General features: G+C 53.1%; 6 protein-coding genes across 6 annotated transcripts; 3 read left to right on the forward strand and 3 right to left on the reverse strand.

Moving 5' to 3' along the window:
* Positions 1 to 1,716: 1,716 nt before the first annotated feature.
* On the forward strand, positions 1,717 to 7,445 carry CC84DRAFT_47842 (uncharacterized protein). The gene is made up of 13 exons (XM_018186426.1): positions 1,717 to 2,007; positions 2,056 to 2,210; positions 2,268 to 2,281; positions 2,380 to 2,468; positions 2,547 to 2,972; positions 3,033 to 3,259; positions 3,307 to 3,586; positions 3,639 to 3,872; positions 3,922 to 4,706; positions 4,769 to 4,931; positions 4,992 to 5,654; positions 5,706 to 6,807; positions 6,865 to 7,445. The coding sequence occupies exons 1-13, from the start codon at positions 1,938 to 1,940 to the stop codon at positions 7,127 to 7,129; spliced, it is 4,473 nt and encodes a 1,490-aa protein (XP_018042107.1). The 5' UTR covers positions 1,717 to 1,937; the 3' UTR covers positions 7,130 to 7,445.
* A 2,602-nt stretch (positions 7,446 to 10,047) lies between these two features.
* CC84DRAFT_47954 (uncharacterized protein) lies at positions 10,048 to 11,521 on the reverse strand. The gene is made up of 4 exons (XM_018186434.1): positions 11,145 to 11,521; positions 10,611 to 11,093; positions 10,476 to 10,556; positions 10,048 to 10,415 (listed from the first exon to the last, which is right to left on the reverse strand). The coding sequence occupies exons 2-4, from the start codon at positions 11,090 to 11,092 to the stop codon at positions 10,223 to 10,225; spliced, it is 756 nt and encodes a 251-aa protein (XP_018042108.1). The 5' UTR covers position 11,093; positions 11,145 to 11,521; the 3' UTR covers positions 10,048 to 10,222.
* A 1,737-nt stretch (positions 11,522 to 13,258) lies between these two features.
* CC84DRAFT_1080822 (uncharacterized protein) lies at positions 13,259 to 14,068 on the reverse strand (the record flags this gene model as incomplete). The annotated part of the gene is made up of 1 exon (XM_018173908.1): positions 13,259 to 14,068. One exon carries the CDS (start codon positions 14,066 to 14,068, stop codon positions 13,259 to 13,261), a length of 810 nt encoding a protein of 269 aa, XP_018042109.1.
* A 308-nt stretch (positions 14,069 to 14,376) lies between these two features.
* CC84DRAFT_1254146 (4A/4B type thioredoxin-like protein) lies at positions 14,377 to 15,352 on the forward strand. Its single transcript, XM_018184438.1, has 2 exons — positions 14,377 to 14,802; positions 14,930 to 15,352. The coding sequence occupies exons 1-2, from the start codon at positions 14,632 to 14,634 to the stop codon at positions 15,188 to 15,190; spliced, it is 432 nt and encodes a 143-aa protein (XP_018042110.1). The 5' UTR covers positions 14,377 to 14,631; the 3' UTR covers positions 15,191 to 15,352.
* An 8-nt stretch (positions 15,353 to 15,360) lies between these two features.
* On the reverse strand, positions 15,361 to 16,096 carry CC84DRAFT_1133758 (uncharacterized protein; the record flags this gene model as incomplete). The annotated part of the gene is made up of 3 exons (XM_018175994.1): positions 15,361 to 15,683; positions 15,739 to 15,877; positions 15,935 to 16,096. 3 exons carry the CDS (start codon positions 16,094 to 16,096, stop codon positions 15,361 to 15,363), a joined length of 624 nt encoding a protein of 207 aa, XP_018042111.1.
* Positions 16,097 to 16,268: 172 nt separating this feature from the next.
* Positions 16,269 to 17,378, forward strand: CC84DRAFT_1159205 (ubiquitin-like protein). Its single transcript, XM_018177169.1, has one exon. It carries the CDS (start codon positions 16,316 to 16,318, stop codon positions 17,069 to 17,071), a length of 756 nt encoding a protein of 251 aa, XP_018042112.1. The 5' UTR covers positions 16,269 to 16,315; the 3' UTR covers positions 17,072 to 17,378.

Genomic DNA, 17,378 nt, shown 5'->3' on the forward strand with positions numbered 1-17,378 from the left:
GGCCTCGAGCTAGGCTTTCTCGTGCGTACACCTTCATTTCGCTACTCGCCTGAAATGTCTGCGTTGCTGGTGATTATTCGTCCGCGGGCACTGGACTCACTTTCCACAATACGCTATTCTGCCGACTTCCAAACAAAACTAGCGCAGCGCTTAGCTGTTCGGCTGAAAGTGGACATGCAACACAAGCTACTGCCTACCCTTTACGTTACCTATACATCAGGTTCAGTGTCATCCTTCGTGTCGAAGCGAATTTACATACACTTCTAGAAGTATGACGACGCCTTCGTAGACGTACTTTTTCTTACTCCCCAGGGTTGATGCATGTGTCGTTTACTGTAGGGGAAACTCCTGAGTTACACAACTGAACTGGCTTCATGCGATGAAAAAAACAATTGCCATAACCCCTCAGGGAAGTGCTCTCGGCACGTGCAGTGCATGCATCTCAACTATCATGCCACGGATGGAAAGTGCTGTCATCGGCGATTCACACCCACCAAGAACCTTCTACGTTCAGATGCAATGCTCCACACGGCAGCCCATTCGCAGAGGATGTTGTGGTACATGGCTCGCGGAAACCTCCAGTTTCGGATGTTTGCTGATCCTTCCGCCAATCGCCTGCGACGAAACGGTGGGTGCTCAATTTTGGTCGACGCCTTCGCTCAATCCCGAGAGCCGCAAGTCGATGGAGCTGAGGGAAACAGGGAACATAAGGGACCCACATATCCTAGTGTAGTCAGGGCGAGAAGGCAGACGCATCCTCGAGACGAATCCAGTGAGTTAGTCATTCAAGTCGCTAGAAGGGGCTATGCTACTTATGCAGCTGAATAGTCAGCGGTGGGCCGCAGCATACAGGGTGTGGCGAGAACCGGACTTGGTCCGACACGCACAGTGACCAGGCTGTGGCATGACACTGAGATGAGGTCACTTACACCAGAAAAATACTTACCGATCTAGTCCAACAGTACAATATTTTTGACTGAAAGATTGTACAAACCCGAATGTACATTTCCAGCGTAACGATGAATCAGCGTCTCTCCAACCACTTCGAATCGGACTTGGCATCTTACCCGTGCTGTTCACCCTAGGTAGCGAATAGTATTACCACACCACCATTAGGCAACGTGAATCCGCAGACCCGGATCCTCGAGCTGTGTAATAGGATCCTCGAGCTGTGTAATAGAACCGTTGTTTGGCAGCGGCGAGTTGCATGTTGCTATTCTGCAGTGAGATGCGACGTGTACCCAGGGTCTGTTGTAGGGTTCTGGTTGGTACAGCAAATAGATTGTTCGTACAGTTTCGGTCTGGTTTTCCCGCGTTTGAAGTAACGATCAGCGCCACATCCATAATCGTGCAGACGCATGGTACGTCAAAGAGCCGCTCAGGAACACGATTTTCAACCTTGATTGCGCGATCACTCCGCCTCTTGGATTGATCTCCACGGATCGTCGCTCGCTCGGCCCCTAGACTCGAGCTTGCCATCCTTGCACTGATCATACAGGACGCAGGCGATTGAAACGGCAATAGCGCGCAATGCTTGATCCTGGACGATGCGCCGAAGCCGGGATCCGATCCAAGCCGTCCTTTGCTCGAACAGAAGCAGGGTTTTCCGTTGAAGCCGGAGAGCTAGCCGTGCGCCGTACGGGGTTGCATCCTTAGCCCAAGTGAGCTGGGATGGAGTATTCCGTGACAAGTTCACAACCGTCGAAGATCGACATACCTACAGCATGCTCGACTCGGGCCCCATAGCAAACGACCGGCCTTGCCACGCCTTTGAGTGGTCATTGCAGTGTGGTGCCGGCTGATGAAATCAGCACTGGCTAGTAGCCTGTGGTCGCATATCGGCTCCAGACTATGAACCCCCAGATCCCATCAACTCTCCATCTAATGTGCTGAACATCGACCTCAGGAAAGGCAACTGATTTTCTTTGCACCACTCAATGGCATCAGACTCTAGTCAACGCTGTGCCGCTGTCGACAACACAATCGGTCCTTACGCTGGTGCACATTGTATGTTATTATGTGTACACTCGAAACCTTTGCTAATCGCACTCCAAGGTCGAGGAGGTTTTGATTTTACTCTTCTTTTTGAAGATGCCTTCCTATGTATAGCACCGATCGCACTGCTCCTATGCATTGCTCCCCTCAGAATAGGATACCTTTGGCGGAAAAGCAAAAAGGTCTCGACATCTCTGCTATTACCAGCGAAACTTGTAAGTCAAGATTCTTCTCCACTCAAAAATTTATAAAATAGCTGATGGTGAGAATAGATCGCATGGGTGTTGTATGTTACCCGGCTGATTCCAAGAGTTCGGTTGATGTGCACGTTCATCTTGATCGACTACACCATTGAGTGCAGCGCTAACTGGTCCCTTTGTTCAGTCTTGCAGGTTTTGATCTCGCCCTGCTCGTACTTTGGGCAAACCACCGCGGGTTCAGGAGCGATGCAGCAGTTCCTGCAGCCGTTCTTAGTGAGTCATTCCTCATGTCCTCTAAGTGATGCCGCAACAGCCTTGTTCACTGCGTGTACTGACTAGGTCCTTCTTCAGGTCTTTTGGGAGCGCTCGTACTGGGCACCCTGTCTTACTTCGAGCACTCGCGATGCATCCGAACCTCCTTTTGGCTCAACGTATACCTTCTCTTCACGATTGTTTTTGACACGGCTCGTTCACGCAGCTATTCGCTTGACGAACAGCTGAACCAAATTTCGATTTTGTTCACCACTAGAGTTGGAGTCAAAGTCTTCCTCGCGGCTTTCGAAGCAAGAGGAAAGGGAAACCTTCTGCTGTCGGGCTACACAGACGAGACTCCAGAGGCTGCTGCTGGTGTCTACAGTCGTTCGCTGTTCTGGTGGCAGAATCCTCTACTCAAGAAAGGGTTCAACAACACTCTCTCCATCGACGACTTGTACCAACTAGACAAGTACCTCCGTGCTGATTATCTCCATGGGATTATTAGATCAGCATGGGACAAAGGTAAGCCCCAACGATCGCGACCATTCTCAATCGGCACACTGACTGGCTTGACATCGGCAGTGGCGCACGTCGGTTCGAACTCGCTATTCGTTACTACCTTGAGGAAACTCAAATTGCCCATCCTGGCAGTTGTACCACCTCGCGCCTGTCTCATGGCGTTCAATTTTTGCCAGCCGTTCCTTATCAACCGCGCCGTATCTTACTCGGAACAGGCTCCATCAGCCCAGACAACAAACATAGGTTATGGGTTGATTGGCGCATACGTCATTGTGTATGTGGGCATTGCGGTATGTGACCCGATCAGCGATACCTACTGGCACTAATGACTCTCAAGGTATCCACTGGACAGTACCAGCATTTTACTTTTCGATTCATTACCATGATGCGGGGCGGTCTCATCTCGATGCTCTACAACAAGGCTGTAGCCGTTCCACTGACCGATGTGGATACGGCATCATCACTCACATTGATGAGTGCTGACATAGAGCGCATTGTCACGGGCATGCAAACTGGTCACGAGATTTGGGCAAACATTATTGAGGTCGGACTGGCTATCTACCTGCTTCAACGACAGCTTGGTATTGCCTGCACTATCCCAGTTGGAGTAGCAGTTTGTAGGTAACTTCTTTCGCGCTTGCGGTGGCACTTGCTGACGTTGTCTCACAGTGTCCTTTGGCGGGTCGCTTGTCGCGACTAGCATGGTGATGCAAAAACAAGCATTGTGGCTCGAGGGCATTGAGCGACGGATTGCAGCCACAACCGCTATGCTAAGCTCTATACGTGGGGTCAAGATGACCGGCCTTACAGATGTGTTGCGAGCAGACCTGCAGCGCCTGCGCGTCGAGGAGCTCACAATATCAAGAAAGTTCAGGAAGCTTCTGATCTGGACAATGGCGATATGTAGGTGACTGTGATATCAGCTTGAAGACGCTTTCTCACATGACTGCAGCGTTCTCCTCTCCACTTTTGTCGCCTATCCTTACCTTTGCGGTATTCTCTATCCTTGCGCAAAAGAGCAACGGCACCAGCACGCTTAACACGGCCAAGGTATTCACGTCGCTTTCACTCTTCACGCTCTTGTCAGAGCCTCTTAGTTCGCTCATCATGTCTTTGTCCTCATTCATGGGTGGTGTCGGCTCATTTCAGAGGATCCAAAGGTTTCTCGTCAACCCATCGCAGGTCGAGCATCGTCGGTCTCCATATCTGATCGGAACCCTTGGGTCAACGTCGGACTTAGGCGACGACTCTGACAAGGATTCGGACGAATCCCAGAAGAGTCGCTTCTCCTTAGACGTCCGAGAGTTCGGATCCACATCGTCAACGGCCGTGCTAGTTGAGAATGGGTACTTTGGCTGGGACAAGGAAAAACAAGCAACAGGTTGCCTGCAAGCCATCAACATGGCTGTCCCACGAGGTAAAATTACCATGGTCGTGGGTCCGGTAGGCTGCGGCAAATCGACATTGATCAAGGCCATCCTGGGTGAGCTCCCGGTTATGGGTGGCACAGTCCAGCTGTCGTCCGTGCGTATCGCCTTGTGCGATCAGACGCCGTGGCACGTGAATGGCACTGTACAACAGAGTATCATCGGAGCATCGGAATTCGATCAGCGATGGTATGCAGCGGTCGTTCGCAGCTGCGCTTTAGACGAAGATCTGCGCCAACTGCCGCAAGGAGACCAGACGCAGATCGGTAGCAAGGGTATTGCCCTGAGTGGGGGTCAGAGCCAGCGTATTGTAAGAGCACCCAGCCCCTGACCCTACTACTCGTGCTCATGACTAACGCGCGCATTTCATAGGCTCTTGCGAGAGCGATCTACGCTCAAAAGGATATCGTCATCCTCGATGATTGCTTGAGTGGGCTTGACGGTCAGACCGAAAACCGTGTCTGGCACAGTCTCTTCGGTCGCAATGGTCTTCTTCGAAGATGCAGATCCACCGTTCTGATCGCATCTTCGTCAGGTAAGCACTCTTCAGCCCTGCCCCGCCCTGCCCGCCGAAGCTAATTCTCTTCGTCTGCAGCAAAGCGCTTGCCGTATTGCGACCACATCGTCGCGCTTAGCAAAGAGGGCAGCATCTCAGAGCAAGGCACATTCGAAAAATTGAACGCGACCGGTGGCTATGTTGCTAACTTCGATCTGCCCCCTCCGGACTGGGATTTTGTTCCAGAGAAGCACATCTATGAAGCGCCGCCGCGGTACTCCGAGCGTGCGAACAACGGCATGGTCACTGAAGACGACATTCAAGCGGAGACCAACCGTCGCACAGGTGATGTGGCCATCTACTACTACTACATTAAATCTGTGGGCTGGACTGCCGCGCTTATCTTTATGGTTTCAGTCACCCTGTTTATCTTTGGACAATCATTCCCCACGATTTGGGTAAAGCTATGGGCTGAGTACAACAATGAGTTTCCTAATCAGCGACTTGGATACTACCTTGGTGTGTACGCTGCTCTTGGTGTCGGAGCTATGATATTCCTTATCATCAGCTGCTGGCAACTCATCATTGAGATGGTCCCACGTTCGGGTATCGCTTTTCACAAGAGACTCCTGAATACGGTCCTTGGCTCTCCAATGTCATTCTTTGCATCAACTGATACCGGTGTCACTCTGAACCGCTTCAGTCAGGATCTCATGCTCATTGATATGGAGCTGCCCGTTTCTGCGCTGAACACTTTCGCAAGTAAGTCAATCTTCTCTGTAACTTCTCATGGAACGCACTAACACAGATTAGCTTTCATATTGTGTATCGCACAGATGATTCTCATCGCCGTCGCCGCCCCGTTCGCGACCATCTCTTTCCCAGTAGTTGGTGGGAGTGTCTACTTTATCCAGAAGTTCTACCTGCGCACCTCAAGACAGCTAAGATTTCTCGACCTCGAAGCCAAGTCGCCTCTATACACACAATTCAACGAGATGCTAGAGGGTCTAGCTACTATCCGAGCTTTCGGGTGGCAGGACTTCCTCGGAGAGAAAGCCAGAGAGCTACTGGATCGCAGCCAACGTCCCTTCTATCTGCTCTTTGCCGTCCAGCGTTGGCTGACTCTGGTGCTGGATCTCATTGTCGCGGCCGTGGCCACTCTCCTCATTATACTGGTGGTCGTGCTCAAAGGGAAGCTCAGCGCCGGCTACGTCGGTGTCGCTTTACTCAACGTTATCCTCTTCTCGCAGAGCATCAAGCTGCTCATTCACTGGTGGACGCAGCTTGAGACACACATTGGAAGTGTGGCGCGTATCAAAACCTTCACCACCGACGCGATCAGCGAAGACCTAGAAGGAGAGGACCAGGTCCCACCGCCAAGCTGGCCTAGCGATGGCAAGATCGAATTCAAGGATGTTACCGCATGTTACCGGCCATATGAACCAGTCATCTCGAAGTTCTCCATCTCGATCGCGCCAGGCGAGAAGGTTGCAATTGTCGGTCGCACTGGAAGCGGTAAATCTTCCCTTGTTCTGTCACTCTTCCGCATGATCGAACTCTCGGCCGGATCCATCACCATCGACGGTCTTCCCCTCCACCGCATCCCTCGCCAGACTGTACGATCAAGATTGATTGGTCTCCCTCAAGACGCATATCTCCTGCCAGGCTCCATTCGGCTGAATGCCGACCCACTGCAACAAAGTAACGACAAAGCCATCATGCAGGCACTCAAGGATGTGCAGCTTTGGGACACCGTCGTAAGCAAGGGCGATGAAAGCAAGTATGCGCATCCGCTCGACGTTGATGTCGAAGACCTGCACTTCTCGCATGGACAGCGACAGCTCTTCTGTCTTGCTCGGGCGATCTTGAGGAAGGACAAAGGGAGTGTCCTCGTGCTCGATGAAGCAACTAGCAAGTGAGTAGTCCCCCTCTGGTGTATTCACCCACTCGACTCTGACTGACCCCGCCGCAGTTTGGATCAAGCCTCCGACTCGCATGTCCAGCGCTTGCTGCGGTCGAAGTTCACGGCTCACACTATCATCGCTGTTGCCCACAAGCTTGACACGGTGCTTGACTTCGACAAGGTCATTGTTATGAACCAGGGCCAGCTTGTGGAGTATGGCGAGCCATACAAGCTCCTCGAGCGCGAAGGTAGCTGGTTCAAGTCCTTGTACGAGGACGTATCGCTAAACGTGGGACCCGCGGGTGAGGATGATATTCTAGAGATCGCACAGTGAGGCTGTCGCTTTTCCTTTCCACGTACACAATGGCGGTGACGCATTTTTGTCCTTTCCGGCGTTGTTCTCTTCCAACATGTCTTCATAATCTGCGACGGCGCTCGCATTCCTTGCATACTGCTTCTTGGGCGTCGTTTGCTCCGCGGAAATTGGGCCGCCAAAAGCTCTTGTTCATTCGCTTGTTTGGGTAACACATTCGGCGCGTATCATCGTCTGTACACAAGCATCTTGGTAGCATTTTCCATCTTAGCGCCGAAATCGTCTTCTTGGTGTCCTGCAAATTTTTATTATCGTGTCTGTGCAGAATCTGTGCGCTCGAGCGTTGGCAATGCGGTGTCTTCCGTGGGAAGGTAACATCCCGAGCCGCGTGGGCAATATCCACATCTCGATCTTCATTCAGACCTGCCTTTTTGGAGGACGCCGACGTGTCCTTGTACTGGGGAAAGCGGAGTAGACGATCACTGCTGCTTCCGTCGACGTTTTATACGCACACACCGCACCGGGTAAGCTGAACGTCGCCGATGGTCGGCGCCTAGGGCCTTGTACCACGGCAGATGTGGGTGAGGGATTTTGAAGTTAGTTTTGCAGGGGGGAGCGCGATGCAGATGAAGATCCTTCTGTGGTGCATGGGTTGGGGTGTCCAGATGTTGTGCTACCGGCGTTGTGTTTCAGTGCGGGCGGCACGGGATGGCGGGAACATTGGCCGCCGTTCGACTCACGATTCAGCCTGGTCGTTAGCCTGTAGTTTCGGAAGTTGGGACTATGAGTGAAAAATTATTACTTGCAATAATAGAGCTTGACAGGCGTTCCCTCTGTCTTGGTGTCGTGAGGTGGTGATGTGTGGCGGTGCAGAAGTCTGTTTAGACGACATCGGACATCGTCGGCTGCACAGTCACGATGGCATGCCTTAAATGCTTCGTCCGGCTCTGTCATCAAGCAAGCGTCGAAAGGAAGTGTTCGATAAGTCACGAGCTACGCTTGCTTTTTGGGTAGGGACTAGTCCGTCCATAGTGACACGTGCCCAACAGCAGCTCATAGTGCCATTGCGTAAACACTGAAAGGCTGATTCCAATCACAAGTCTGCGGCAGCTGTTTACTGTGCCTTTCTTCCATAAGACTGTTGCGCTGTGCCGTCGTATCTTCGCGCGTCGTACTTGTGGATGCTACAGATTGTCTTGAGATGCTGCTGAGTATAAAGCTGTACAGCGTCCAATCAGTACATCATACTGTGACGCAATGAACTTGCGGGCCGTTGCAGTAGTGGACCTAGTACACACTCCAGGAACCTCCGCATTCTAGCCTTCCTCCGTCCTAAACAGCTCTCTTCAAGGTCCATCCCTTCACTTACCACGTGCGGACAGTTCGCGTTCGGTGACTGTACCAGGTAGGCACCATCCCACTGCAGCACTTATAACGCTGGGTATCGTTAGTCGTCATCATAGGGCTCCGCCCCGCTCCACCGACCATCTGACATCGGGCCTTCATCTTACGGTCAACTCCGAGCGAATCGTCACCCTACCATACGTAAGACCCGCAACATCGAGACTCCACTCAGACCCTGCGTTAACAATCTTACGCGATAAGCTTGTCCAACTGCATGCATGTCGGGCCAGCATCGCTAGATTCTTAGATCTGCTTTGTGTGGGCGATCTCGGTCGCTACCGACAACGAGGTGGCGGGTCATCGTAAAGAGGGGTTTAGGAAGGTACCACTAATCGCAAAAGCCGTTTAGAGGATTCAGTACGTGATATGAAGAAGCTGTTTAATACAGGGATTGCGCAGTGTCACAAGGGCACCAGTCAAGGGGTGGCTTGCTGATACCCTTATAGGGGCGGCCTTCCCCCAAAGGTTTTTCTCAATCTTCACGTCACAGACAACATAGACGACTACGAACGAGTGACCGTGGGCCTGAAAAACTGCATATCGCCTTCTCCACTCAAACGATCGAGATGTGCGACTCTCTTCAAGGAGTCCCCATGTCATGTGACTCGCCATTCACTTCGACACCAATGAGGAAATAAACAGCTTCCGGTTGCTCTCCTTCTCAGCGAGGCTTTCCAAAAGGCTCTGGGTGGTCTAACGGCTCTAAATGACCTTATGCGACAACCCTAGCTGCTGTCATCAGAACCTATTTCTCCTTCTGGGCCAGCAGTGCCTCCGTCAATGCCGGCCTCAGCCTCGAACCAAAATCACTAACAAACCTATACGTCTACAGGTGCACTTCAAACGTTGGTATGTAGGTGACATGTGGTTAGGTCACCTTATCTTCGATCACTCGTCGTATCGCAATTCCGCGCACACCTCAAGTCACTTTGCGTCGATCGCCCGCACTACATCCGCAGTCTCCCCATGCATCCATGATGGTGCATCGAGATAGATTTCTAAGAAATCCTCTGCAGACCAGACATGTCGGCCCTCCCGTCGCAGAGGGATCAGATCAGCTGTGGACGCCTGAAACACAATTTGGACAGAACATGCGGGTTGACGGGGCTGTCTGGCGTCGGTGCACACAAGCCCCTAAAGGAGAAAGGATCTGTTGCTCAAGCCACAGATTCTTGTACCCTTATGAGCTGGCTGGGCAGCAGAGTAACGACAAGGACAGCTGTCCGTCGCTGAGACTGAAGGCTGTGGCTTGAATACATGCTGAAAATCGTCTCCGGTCTTCACAACCGTAATCCAGAAGCATCTCAGTTAGTCGCATTATATTATTTCGGTTGCTTTTGGTCTTCCTTGACTATATGTACAACTGCCTTGTCTCTGGCTGGGAATTGAGGCCTTCGCGCGGGCCCTCAGACAGCGGCACGTCAACGACTTCGACTCGTCAAATCACATCACCAACCGCACACTAAGGCCTTGAGCACTCCAAAAGCTCAGAAGAATGCCTGGCTGGAACTCAATTTCACATCTTGGATAAATGCAATTTCCTTCTCATACAACTTCCACGAATATGTCTCACTGGTTTAACATTCAACAGACAAGGTAGTGGCAGCTCCCGCTCAAATTGGTACCCGAAATTGTGTCCGGCCGACATATAACACATACCCAGCATAGGGCTCTCACTGGCATGTTTCATAATCTCGGCTGCGCAGGCCGTCAAACTGCTCCATTTCCATCGCCAGTCACAAATTCCACACTTACACTGCGAATAAGCAGACGCAACAACAATTCACTGAAGAACATGGAGAGCAAAGCGAAGAGCGGGAAAGCTCTAGTCGGTCCGTCCTGCGAGACAGTGTCATGTAGGAAAACCATGCCACACGTGAAGAGCGCAACCAGCAGGATGTATCTGTTATTCAAGGTTAACTGGTCAATCTCACCAGATCGTTTGTGGTGGTGTGGCGCTTACAATTCGAAACGTTTAGCCGGAAGTGTTCTCTTCCTCGTCCAGATATGCACGAGAGACGACATAACCCACATCATCAGAGGTCTAGCGAACATTGAGGTTAGCATCGCAGAGAGATGCTGTGCTTGAATCACTCACATCCACTTCGAGGCGGCATGAACGCTGCTCTCTCGGGACCACAGGAAGAACACACTTCCCGAGACACTCATAAGAGCCCATTCTATATGGTTCCAGTTCCATCGCAAGACTATCGCAGTTACAGCTACTGCGACGAATACGAAAGAAGTGGCAGCACATATGATGGGGCCAACAATTCCATCGTTAAGGCCTGACCGCATAGCGTCGGATGCAGGCGTCGATTGTCCGGACTTCAGTGTCGTGACTGTAACGTCGCTGGAACTTGGCGTAATTGCAGCCACGGAAGGTATCAGTGCCATCCACGCAAAAGTAATTGTAGTCGACCACAATATGTTGTTGATCGTTCTTCGGGTCCTGTTCGCAAAGCGTCTGATCATCGTCATCATCAAGTCGACTTGCAGTTGCAAATGCTGATCAGAGAATATCGTATGGACCTCGGGTACCCGTGCCTTTGATTCCTGGAGGTTTATGATCAATACCATCCTACATGTGACGTTCGCGTGTGACGTTCTCGTGTGTATTCACAAGACTTACTAGATGACTGAGTCCAAAGAGCCACCGCGTTATTGAAGGTGCTCTTGGCAGAGTTGGAGGTGACACTTTATCTTTGCTTCGGGGTGACGAACTACGACTGTTCGGAATCCTGATAAGCGTCTCTTCTGCCGGCTCCGAATACAGCAGTTGGAGTCGTAGTATGTCGCGGTTCGCTATCGTCTTCAGATGCTAAGTCAACTTGTTGTCAAAACTGTGGCATTTCTTGAGACAACAGCACAGCGACTCAAACCAAATATCTACACCACTGTGGCGTAGATTGCACAAACAACTTGCGAAATATCAGACGTGGCAAAGCTGGGATGAGGACATTGCCCTTCACCGACTTTTGACTCAATGCAGGGCGAGCAGATTGAGAGAGAGCCTGGTTTCCATCCTTCAATACTGGACTGCGTCGTATGTGGCGAACAAGCTCACAGAGAGAGCATTTGAAGTCTTGGTAGATTTAGCTCATTGGCATAAGCCATGTGGTGGTTGTATTCTATACGCTGGCATTCGGCGAGGCGGATGGCAAACCGTGCTGCTGCCTGGAACTACAATTGCGGATACAGCCAAGCGACTGAGATGCCTGTAGCCAGCAGTTGGGCAGGTCTTTGGCCTTCACAGGAACTATACCAATGTGAAATGAGCCTTGCTGGTCGGGTAAGCTGAGGCTGCACTCCGGCTGGCAACCCATCATGCAACCCAGAACTTGCGGATTTGTAGCCAGCTGACTTGCATCATCTTTCGCAAGTCTGTATGGAAGATTTGTTTCGTAGCAAAACTCAATCTGTTAACCCTGGCTCAGGTGAGGCTTCCTTCATACTTGTACGACTTCTACTGGATCCCCAGCAGGTTCCAGGTTATAGGGAAACGGAGCCTTCCCGTTTACAAAATACGAGACATTCTCACTCGGAGATTGACCCAGCCCATCAAAAAATGGCATCGGCACGGATGGGAGAAGTGGCGACGTTCCGGTTCGACAGCTCACTTTCCAGCCCCTGCACTCCCAGCCACACAGAAATGCAACTCACAGAAGGAAGCCAGCAACAGGATTCTCCCAATCTGGAGCGATCACCAGGTAGAAGTGCGATTATCCAGTCGTATTACGAAGAATCTGCTCTGTGAGCAGTCCTCCTTGTTAGGTTTCTCCTGTACAAACGACACACAGAGCGCAATACAACCATGAGAAACATAACGCACACGGGAAGTAATTTGTGTGATCGAAAATTTTGCATATGCGTCAATCGCCAAATAGAATCCTGGGCAACCCTGTACTATGCATCCAGAGCGCTTTCACGGACAAAACTTGGACACGTATCAAACCCGTCTACGACGGAAGCTGCATACGTCCCTGTTACCAACGAGTTTGCGAGTAAATTTCGTCGCGCCTCATTATCAAGAAACTTTGCACAGCACAACAACTTGTACAGATTCACCGGGATGTGTTTTCAAATCTGGCATCATCTGGTCAGTTGACTGCCCCTGGACAAAATACACAAGCAAGCGTGTCTTAAACTGCTTTCTAATTACCAAAAACTCGCTGCCCATAATTCCATCACGGATTTGCCGGCAAGCCTGTAAGCGATGACTGTCAAGGTTGTGGCCCCATGCTCATGTGTTCGCCCCCAATTCAGGGGTGTGCACCACGCGTCAGCTCCAGCCCCAACCGCTCCTCCTTCGCCTCATTTTGTAGGCGCACGGTTGGTGACCAAGGTCCGCGATCTTCCGAATTTCACACGGCTCAGTTGCTTGTCGTCCTGCGCAAGCTCCAATGGTTCGTTTGTTGGCTTAAGTTTAAGACACATGTGAACGTGCCACACTACGCGGAATTTGAGAGATTCTTATGGCTCGCGGGTCCGCACCGCGCCGCGTCTCACGCACTCCCGTTTTGCCGTCTGCTGACCACCATCCCTACTATCCAAGTCCACGTCTCTCAGAAAAACCACCTCGCCACCGGTACGCACCCAAGGCAACCGTCTCAACTCTCAGTCCAAGCGACCTCGTCCGTAAACAGATAATGGCAGGGGATCGTGTCATGGCACTAACAAATTGTTTCAGTGCAATCGAGCCCAACCCAACACACCAACCCGCAGCCTCCCCGCCAACACCGCCCGCTACATCAAAACTCTTCCCAGCGCCTCCCCCAGCCCCCTCTCCCCCAGCCACCCCTCCACAGCCCCCATGTCTCCTCTATTCGCCCTCGCGCCCCTCCTCTCCCCAACCTCATCCGTAATCTCCCGCATATCTTCGAAAACTCTCCTTATCCCCTTCCCTTCTCCCTCCTCGTCACCCTCCTCCCGCAGCCTCTCACTAACCTTCTTATGATGGCTGGGAATATCCCCCCAGCTCTCTGTCTTGATGAACTTCATATAAGCGTCGATGTTGGTGGACGTGCCTTCTAGGCAAAGAAGCCCGGGTTTGCCCGCGAACAGGAAGCCAGTGAGCTTGTAGGAGGGGGCATGGATGATAAAGTCGTCGCGTTTGGACCGCGTGGAGATGGAGGGGAAGTAGAACCAGGCGCGGACAAGGGGGGCGGAATCGGATTGAGAGTTGGTGGGATTCGATTGCGAGGCGAGAGTGAGCTGAGACTGGAGAAGGTCGGATGCCGCTTGCTTGATGTCGTCGATTGCGGTGAAGAGGTCGTCCGTCTCGGAGACTTGGGCGTTGAGCTGTGAGGTCGCTGCTCTGTTTAGCCAGGGGGGCTGTCGTATGCGTATCTTTGCGAGGGGAGCTTCTTCTGGCGAATCCTCGCTCTGGTGCGCGAATGGAATGTTAATGTCTAGTTGAAGTGTGGTGGTTTCTGAGATCTCGAGATTGAGTAGGAGCGTGATTGTTGAAGAGTTGAAGGTGTTCTTGATCGGGAGTGTGTTGTTTTCGATGCCAGCCTTTAGTAGGTTGAGGGTGTCTTGAGATGGCTTATCCATCGATGTTTCTTCCTCGAGGTACATGGCCATCAACAAGTCAATTTGAGCAATCTGGTGTTCCAGGAGCTCCGGTGGAAGGAGGAACCATGATGACGACATAGTCGTTCCTGCCAGCTTTTATGAAGGCCTGTGCGGCAGCAATCGACTTCGTAAGGTCTCTATCAGGTGGAGCTCCACATCGATGTGAGTGTAGACACTGGAGGTTTCCAGAACGCGGCGCGCTAGATGCCACACGGCTAGCGCGGGGCGAATCTTTGGGCAGCACGTGACATGGCAGCCTTGCAACATTCGTAGAAACTTACAACCGCGAAATATACACGCATGAACCAGCATCTCACAGCACAGAAGCTTGATCAACTCTATTTCTTCTACATCGCACTGACCTGCTTCCTCCGCCCGCACGTCCCCCCGTCTTTAACGACCACATTTCTCTATCGCGAATCAGCACACAAGTGCCTATCTCAACATCCAAGATAGAGCAAGCAAGACGATAGTCCACACGCGACAGACCACCCAAAATCCTCACTTGAAATAAAAAGAGGTGCTATATTAGAAGTGCGACCATGGGTTCCGTCGTCCTCCCGCACCTCCGAACAGGCTGGCACGTCGACCAGGCCATCCTCAGCGAAGAAGACCGGCTCGTTGTGATCCGCTTCGGGCGCGACCACGACCAGGACTGCATGCGGCAAGACGAGGTACTGTACAAGGTCGCCGATAAGGTGAAGAACTTTGCTGTAAGTCTTCCTCTACTCTCGTGTGCCCTAGCACACGTGACCCCACTTCCCCTCCTCTCCCCTTCCTTTTCCTCCCGTCCAATTTAGTCGTGAGCAAGGGACGTATGACTGACGGTAGGAATATCAGGTCATCTACCTTTGCGACCTGGACGAAGTGCCCGACTTCAAAGCCATGTACGAGCTCTACGACGCGTGCACCGTCATGTTCTTCTTCCGCAACAAGCACATGATGTGCGATTTCGGGACGGGTAACAACAACAAGCTCAACTGGGTGCTCGAGGACAAGCAGGAGCTGATTGACATCATCGAGACGATTTACCGGGGCGCGAAGAAGGGGCGGGGTCTGGTGGTTAGTCCCAAGGATTATTCGACAAGGTATCGGTACTAGGAGACGCATGTGAGGATGGCGATGGGGGTTGGTGGGTATGTGTTGGGTAATTAGGCTGGGCTGGTGAGTAGGATATGAGTACGGTTCTTGGTTATCACAGACGGGCAGAGCGCCGAGCGACAGACAGGGTTTCATCATTCATAGATACACATTCGCGCTTCCACGACTACTCAGGCACTCTCACGTCCTTTCTCCTCCCCTTTCTTTTTCGCACCCCCCGCATCCTCCCACAAGCACCGCCTGCTCCCTCTCCACACCTCCTCGAGTATCCCACGCCTCGGCAACAGTCGTGGAAACACAACTACCACATCCTCCTCCCCCTTCACCACGACCGCGAGGTAGAATCTAATCTCGAACCCCTTGAATGCTTCGTGAATGAAGATATCCTGGACGCTGGTCGTGGGGATGAAGCGCGTGGTAGGCGTGCGGAGGTAGATAGAGGATGCGGTGCTGGTCTGGAGACCGAGGCCGCGGAGCACGAGTAGGGATTCCTCTATCACAGCAGTCAGTATGCAGTGTAGGCAGAATAGGGAGCGAGGCAATGATACCTGCATAGCCCCTGCGAAGAGCGAGGTAAACAGCGCACAAAGATGCGGGGGCCAGATACCGCCATGGGAGCCGCGAGACCAGCACGAGTATTTCCTCTGCGCGCGCATCACCAAGTGTCCATGCCAGAGCCACGGCAGGCTGCTCGCGACTAGCACACCATTCCAGCCAGGCGAGGAGGGCGACCGCAAGCCCAACTAGTATGCGCAGCGCAATGCCCGCGTAGAAGCGCAGTTTGGCCGTCAGCGTGGTCGCTTCGGGGCGCGTGGACACGGTGTAGGAGACGGTGGCGGGGGTGGGTTGCAGCGTGTGCAGCGTCTGCACGGGCGGCGCGCTGAGCCGCTGCAGCGCTGCTACCATGGTCGCCATATCGTCATGGCCGCGTACCGCAGCGCAAAGCAAAGCAAAGCAGCTGGTAGTGGTAGGCAAGTGAGTGGTGGGTGGAGCACCAGACTGCGGCTCAGCCCTACCAACGCGCCGCCGGGGACAAGCGAGCGTCATAGCTTCCAAAAGTGTTCGGTCGTCGCTGCCTCTTCAAACACTGACTTCAGCTCGCCCCAGCTTTTCCATACCACTGCAATGCCTTCACCCACACCACACCCCGACCGCATCGCCCTCGTCGAGGGGGCAAGACCGCGTTCCCCCGTGCGAAAGGATGACCGCCAGAACACCTCGCGCCCGCGCTCGCGCTCACGCTCCCCGCGCCGAAGCCCCCCGCGCAGACCGAAAGGCTTCTCTGGCCTGAAGTGGAAGAAGCCAGAGCGCTCTGGCGACGGGGACAGCAACCGCGGCCGGGACGATAGACGAGGCGGAGGCGGAGGCGGAGGCGGAGGCGGCTATGACAGGGACGACCGCCGGCGCGACGACAGAGACAGAGACAGAGAGCGAGACCGAGGATACAGATCGCGCGACGACCGCGACCGCCGTGACAGACGGGACGACGACCGCCGCCGAGACCACCGCGATGACCGCGGCAGATCAGGGCGAGACCGCGATTCTGACCGGCCTCGCTCCGACCGCCCTTCGCGCTCAGACAAGCCTCCCAAGGACAAACCCACCAAGCCTGCCGCCGCGCCCGCGCCCGTCGCAACAGGCGAGCCCATGATCATCGTGACGGTCAACGACCGACTCGGCACCAAAGCGCAGATCCCGTGCATGGCGTCAGATCCGGTGAAGGTGTTCAAAGCGATGGTGGCGGCCAAGATCGGGCGGCCGGTGCACGAAATTATGCTGAAGCGGCAAGGGGAGCGGCCGTTCCATGATCAGTTGAGCTTGGCGGATTACGGGGTGAGTCATGGTGTGCAGATTGATTTGGAGTTGAATACTGGGGACTAGTCGTCGGAGGGGACGGGGAGGATGCAGTGGGGGCTGGGCAGGTATGGGCTGTCGGACGAATGGCGAATAAGCTCCGCGACGCGAGGGGACGGCATAGAAGTAAATCGGACTGGGAGGGGATGCGGTTGCATTGAACATCGCCATGCATGCTTCGGCGCGGCGACTTTGAGACATGGACTACAGAATAATGATACCCTTGGACGCGCACGTTCTGCCCTCTCCGCAAACTGTCGTCTTCGTGAATCTCAGGAATAGGAGGCACTTGGTTCGCACTGGGTATCATTTCTATCCTCAGCCACGTCTAGTA

The sequence above is a fragment of the Paraphaeosphaeria sporulosa genome, assembly GCF_001642045.1.
Source record: "Paraphaeosphaeria sporulosa strain AP3s5-JAC2a unplaced genomic scaffold CC84scaffold_1, whole genome shotgun sequence".
NCBI classification, from domain to species: Eukaryota; Fungi; Ascomycota; class Dothideomycetes; order Pleosporales; family Didymosphaeriaceae; genus Paraphaeosphaeria; species Paraphaeosphaeria sporulosa.

Coding starts and splice junctions, on each gene's coding strand:
- CC84DRAFT_47842 (XM_018186426.1), top strand. CDS start 1,938: ATGGCATCAGACTCTAGTCAACGCTGTGCCGCTGTCGACAACACAATC. Junction 4,932..4,991: donor TCTGATCGCATCTTCGTCAG/GTAAGCACTCTT, acceptor CTTCGTCTGCAG/CAAAGCGCTTGCCGTATTGC. Junction 5,655..5,705: donor TGCGCTGAACACTTTCGCAA/GTAAGTCAATCT, acceptor AACACAGATTAG/CTTTCATATTGTGTATCGCA.
- CC84DRAFT_47954 (XM_018186434.1), bottom strand. CDS start 11,092: ATGGTATTGATCATAAACCTCCAGGAATCAAAGGCACGGGTACCCGAG. Junction 10,557..10,610: donor CATGCCGCCTCGAAGTGGAT/GTGAGTGATTCA, acceptor AATGTTCGCTAG/ACCTCTGATGATGTGGGTTA. Junction 10,416..10,475: donor CCGGCTAAACGTTTCGAATT/GTAAGCGCCACA, acceptor CTTGAATAACAG/ATACATCCTGCTGGTTGCGC.
- CC84DRAFT_1254146 (XM_018184438.1), top strand. CDS start 14,632: ATGGGTTCCGTCGTCCTCCCGCACCTCCGAACAGGCTGGCACGTCGAC. Junction 14,803..14,929: donor ATAAGGTGAAGAACTTTGCT/GTAAGTCTTCCT, acceptor TAGGAATATCAG/GTCATCTACCTTTGCGACCT.
- CC84DRAFT_1159205 (XM_018177169.1), top strand. CDS start 16,316: ATGCCTTCACCCACACCACACCCCGACCGCATCGCCCTCGTCGAGGGG.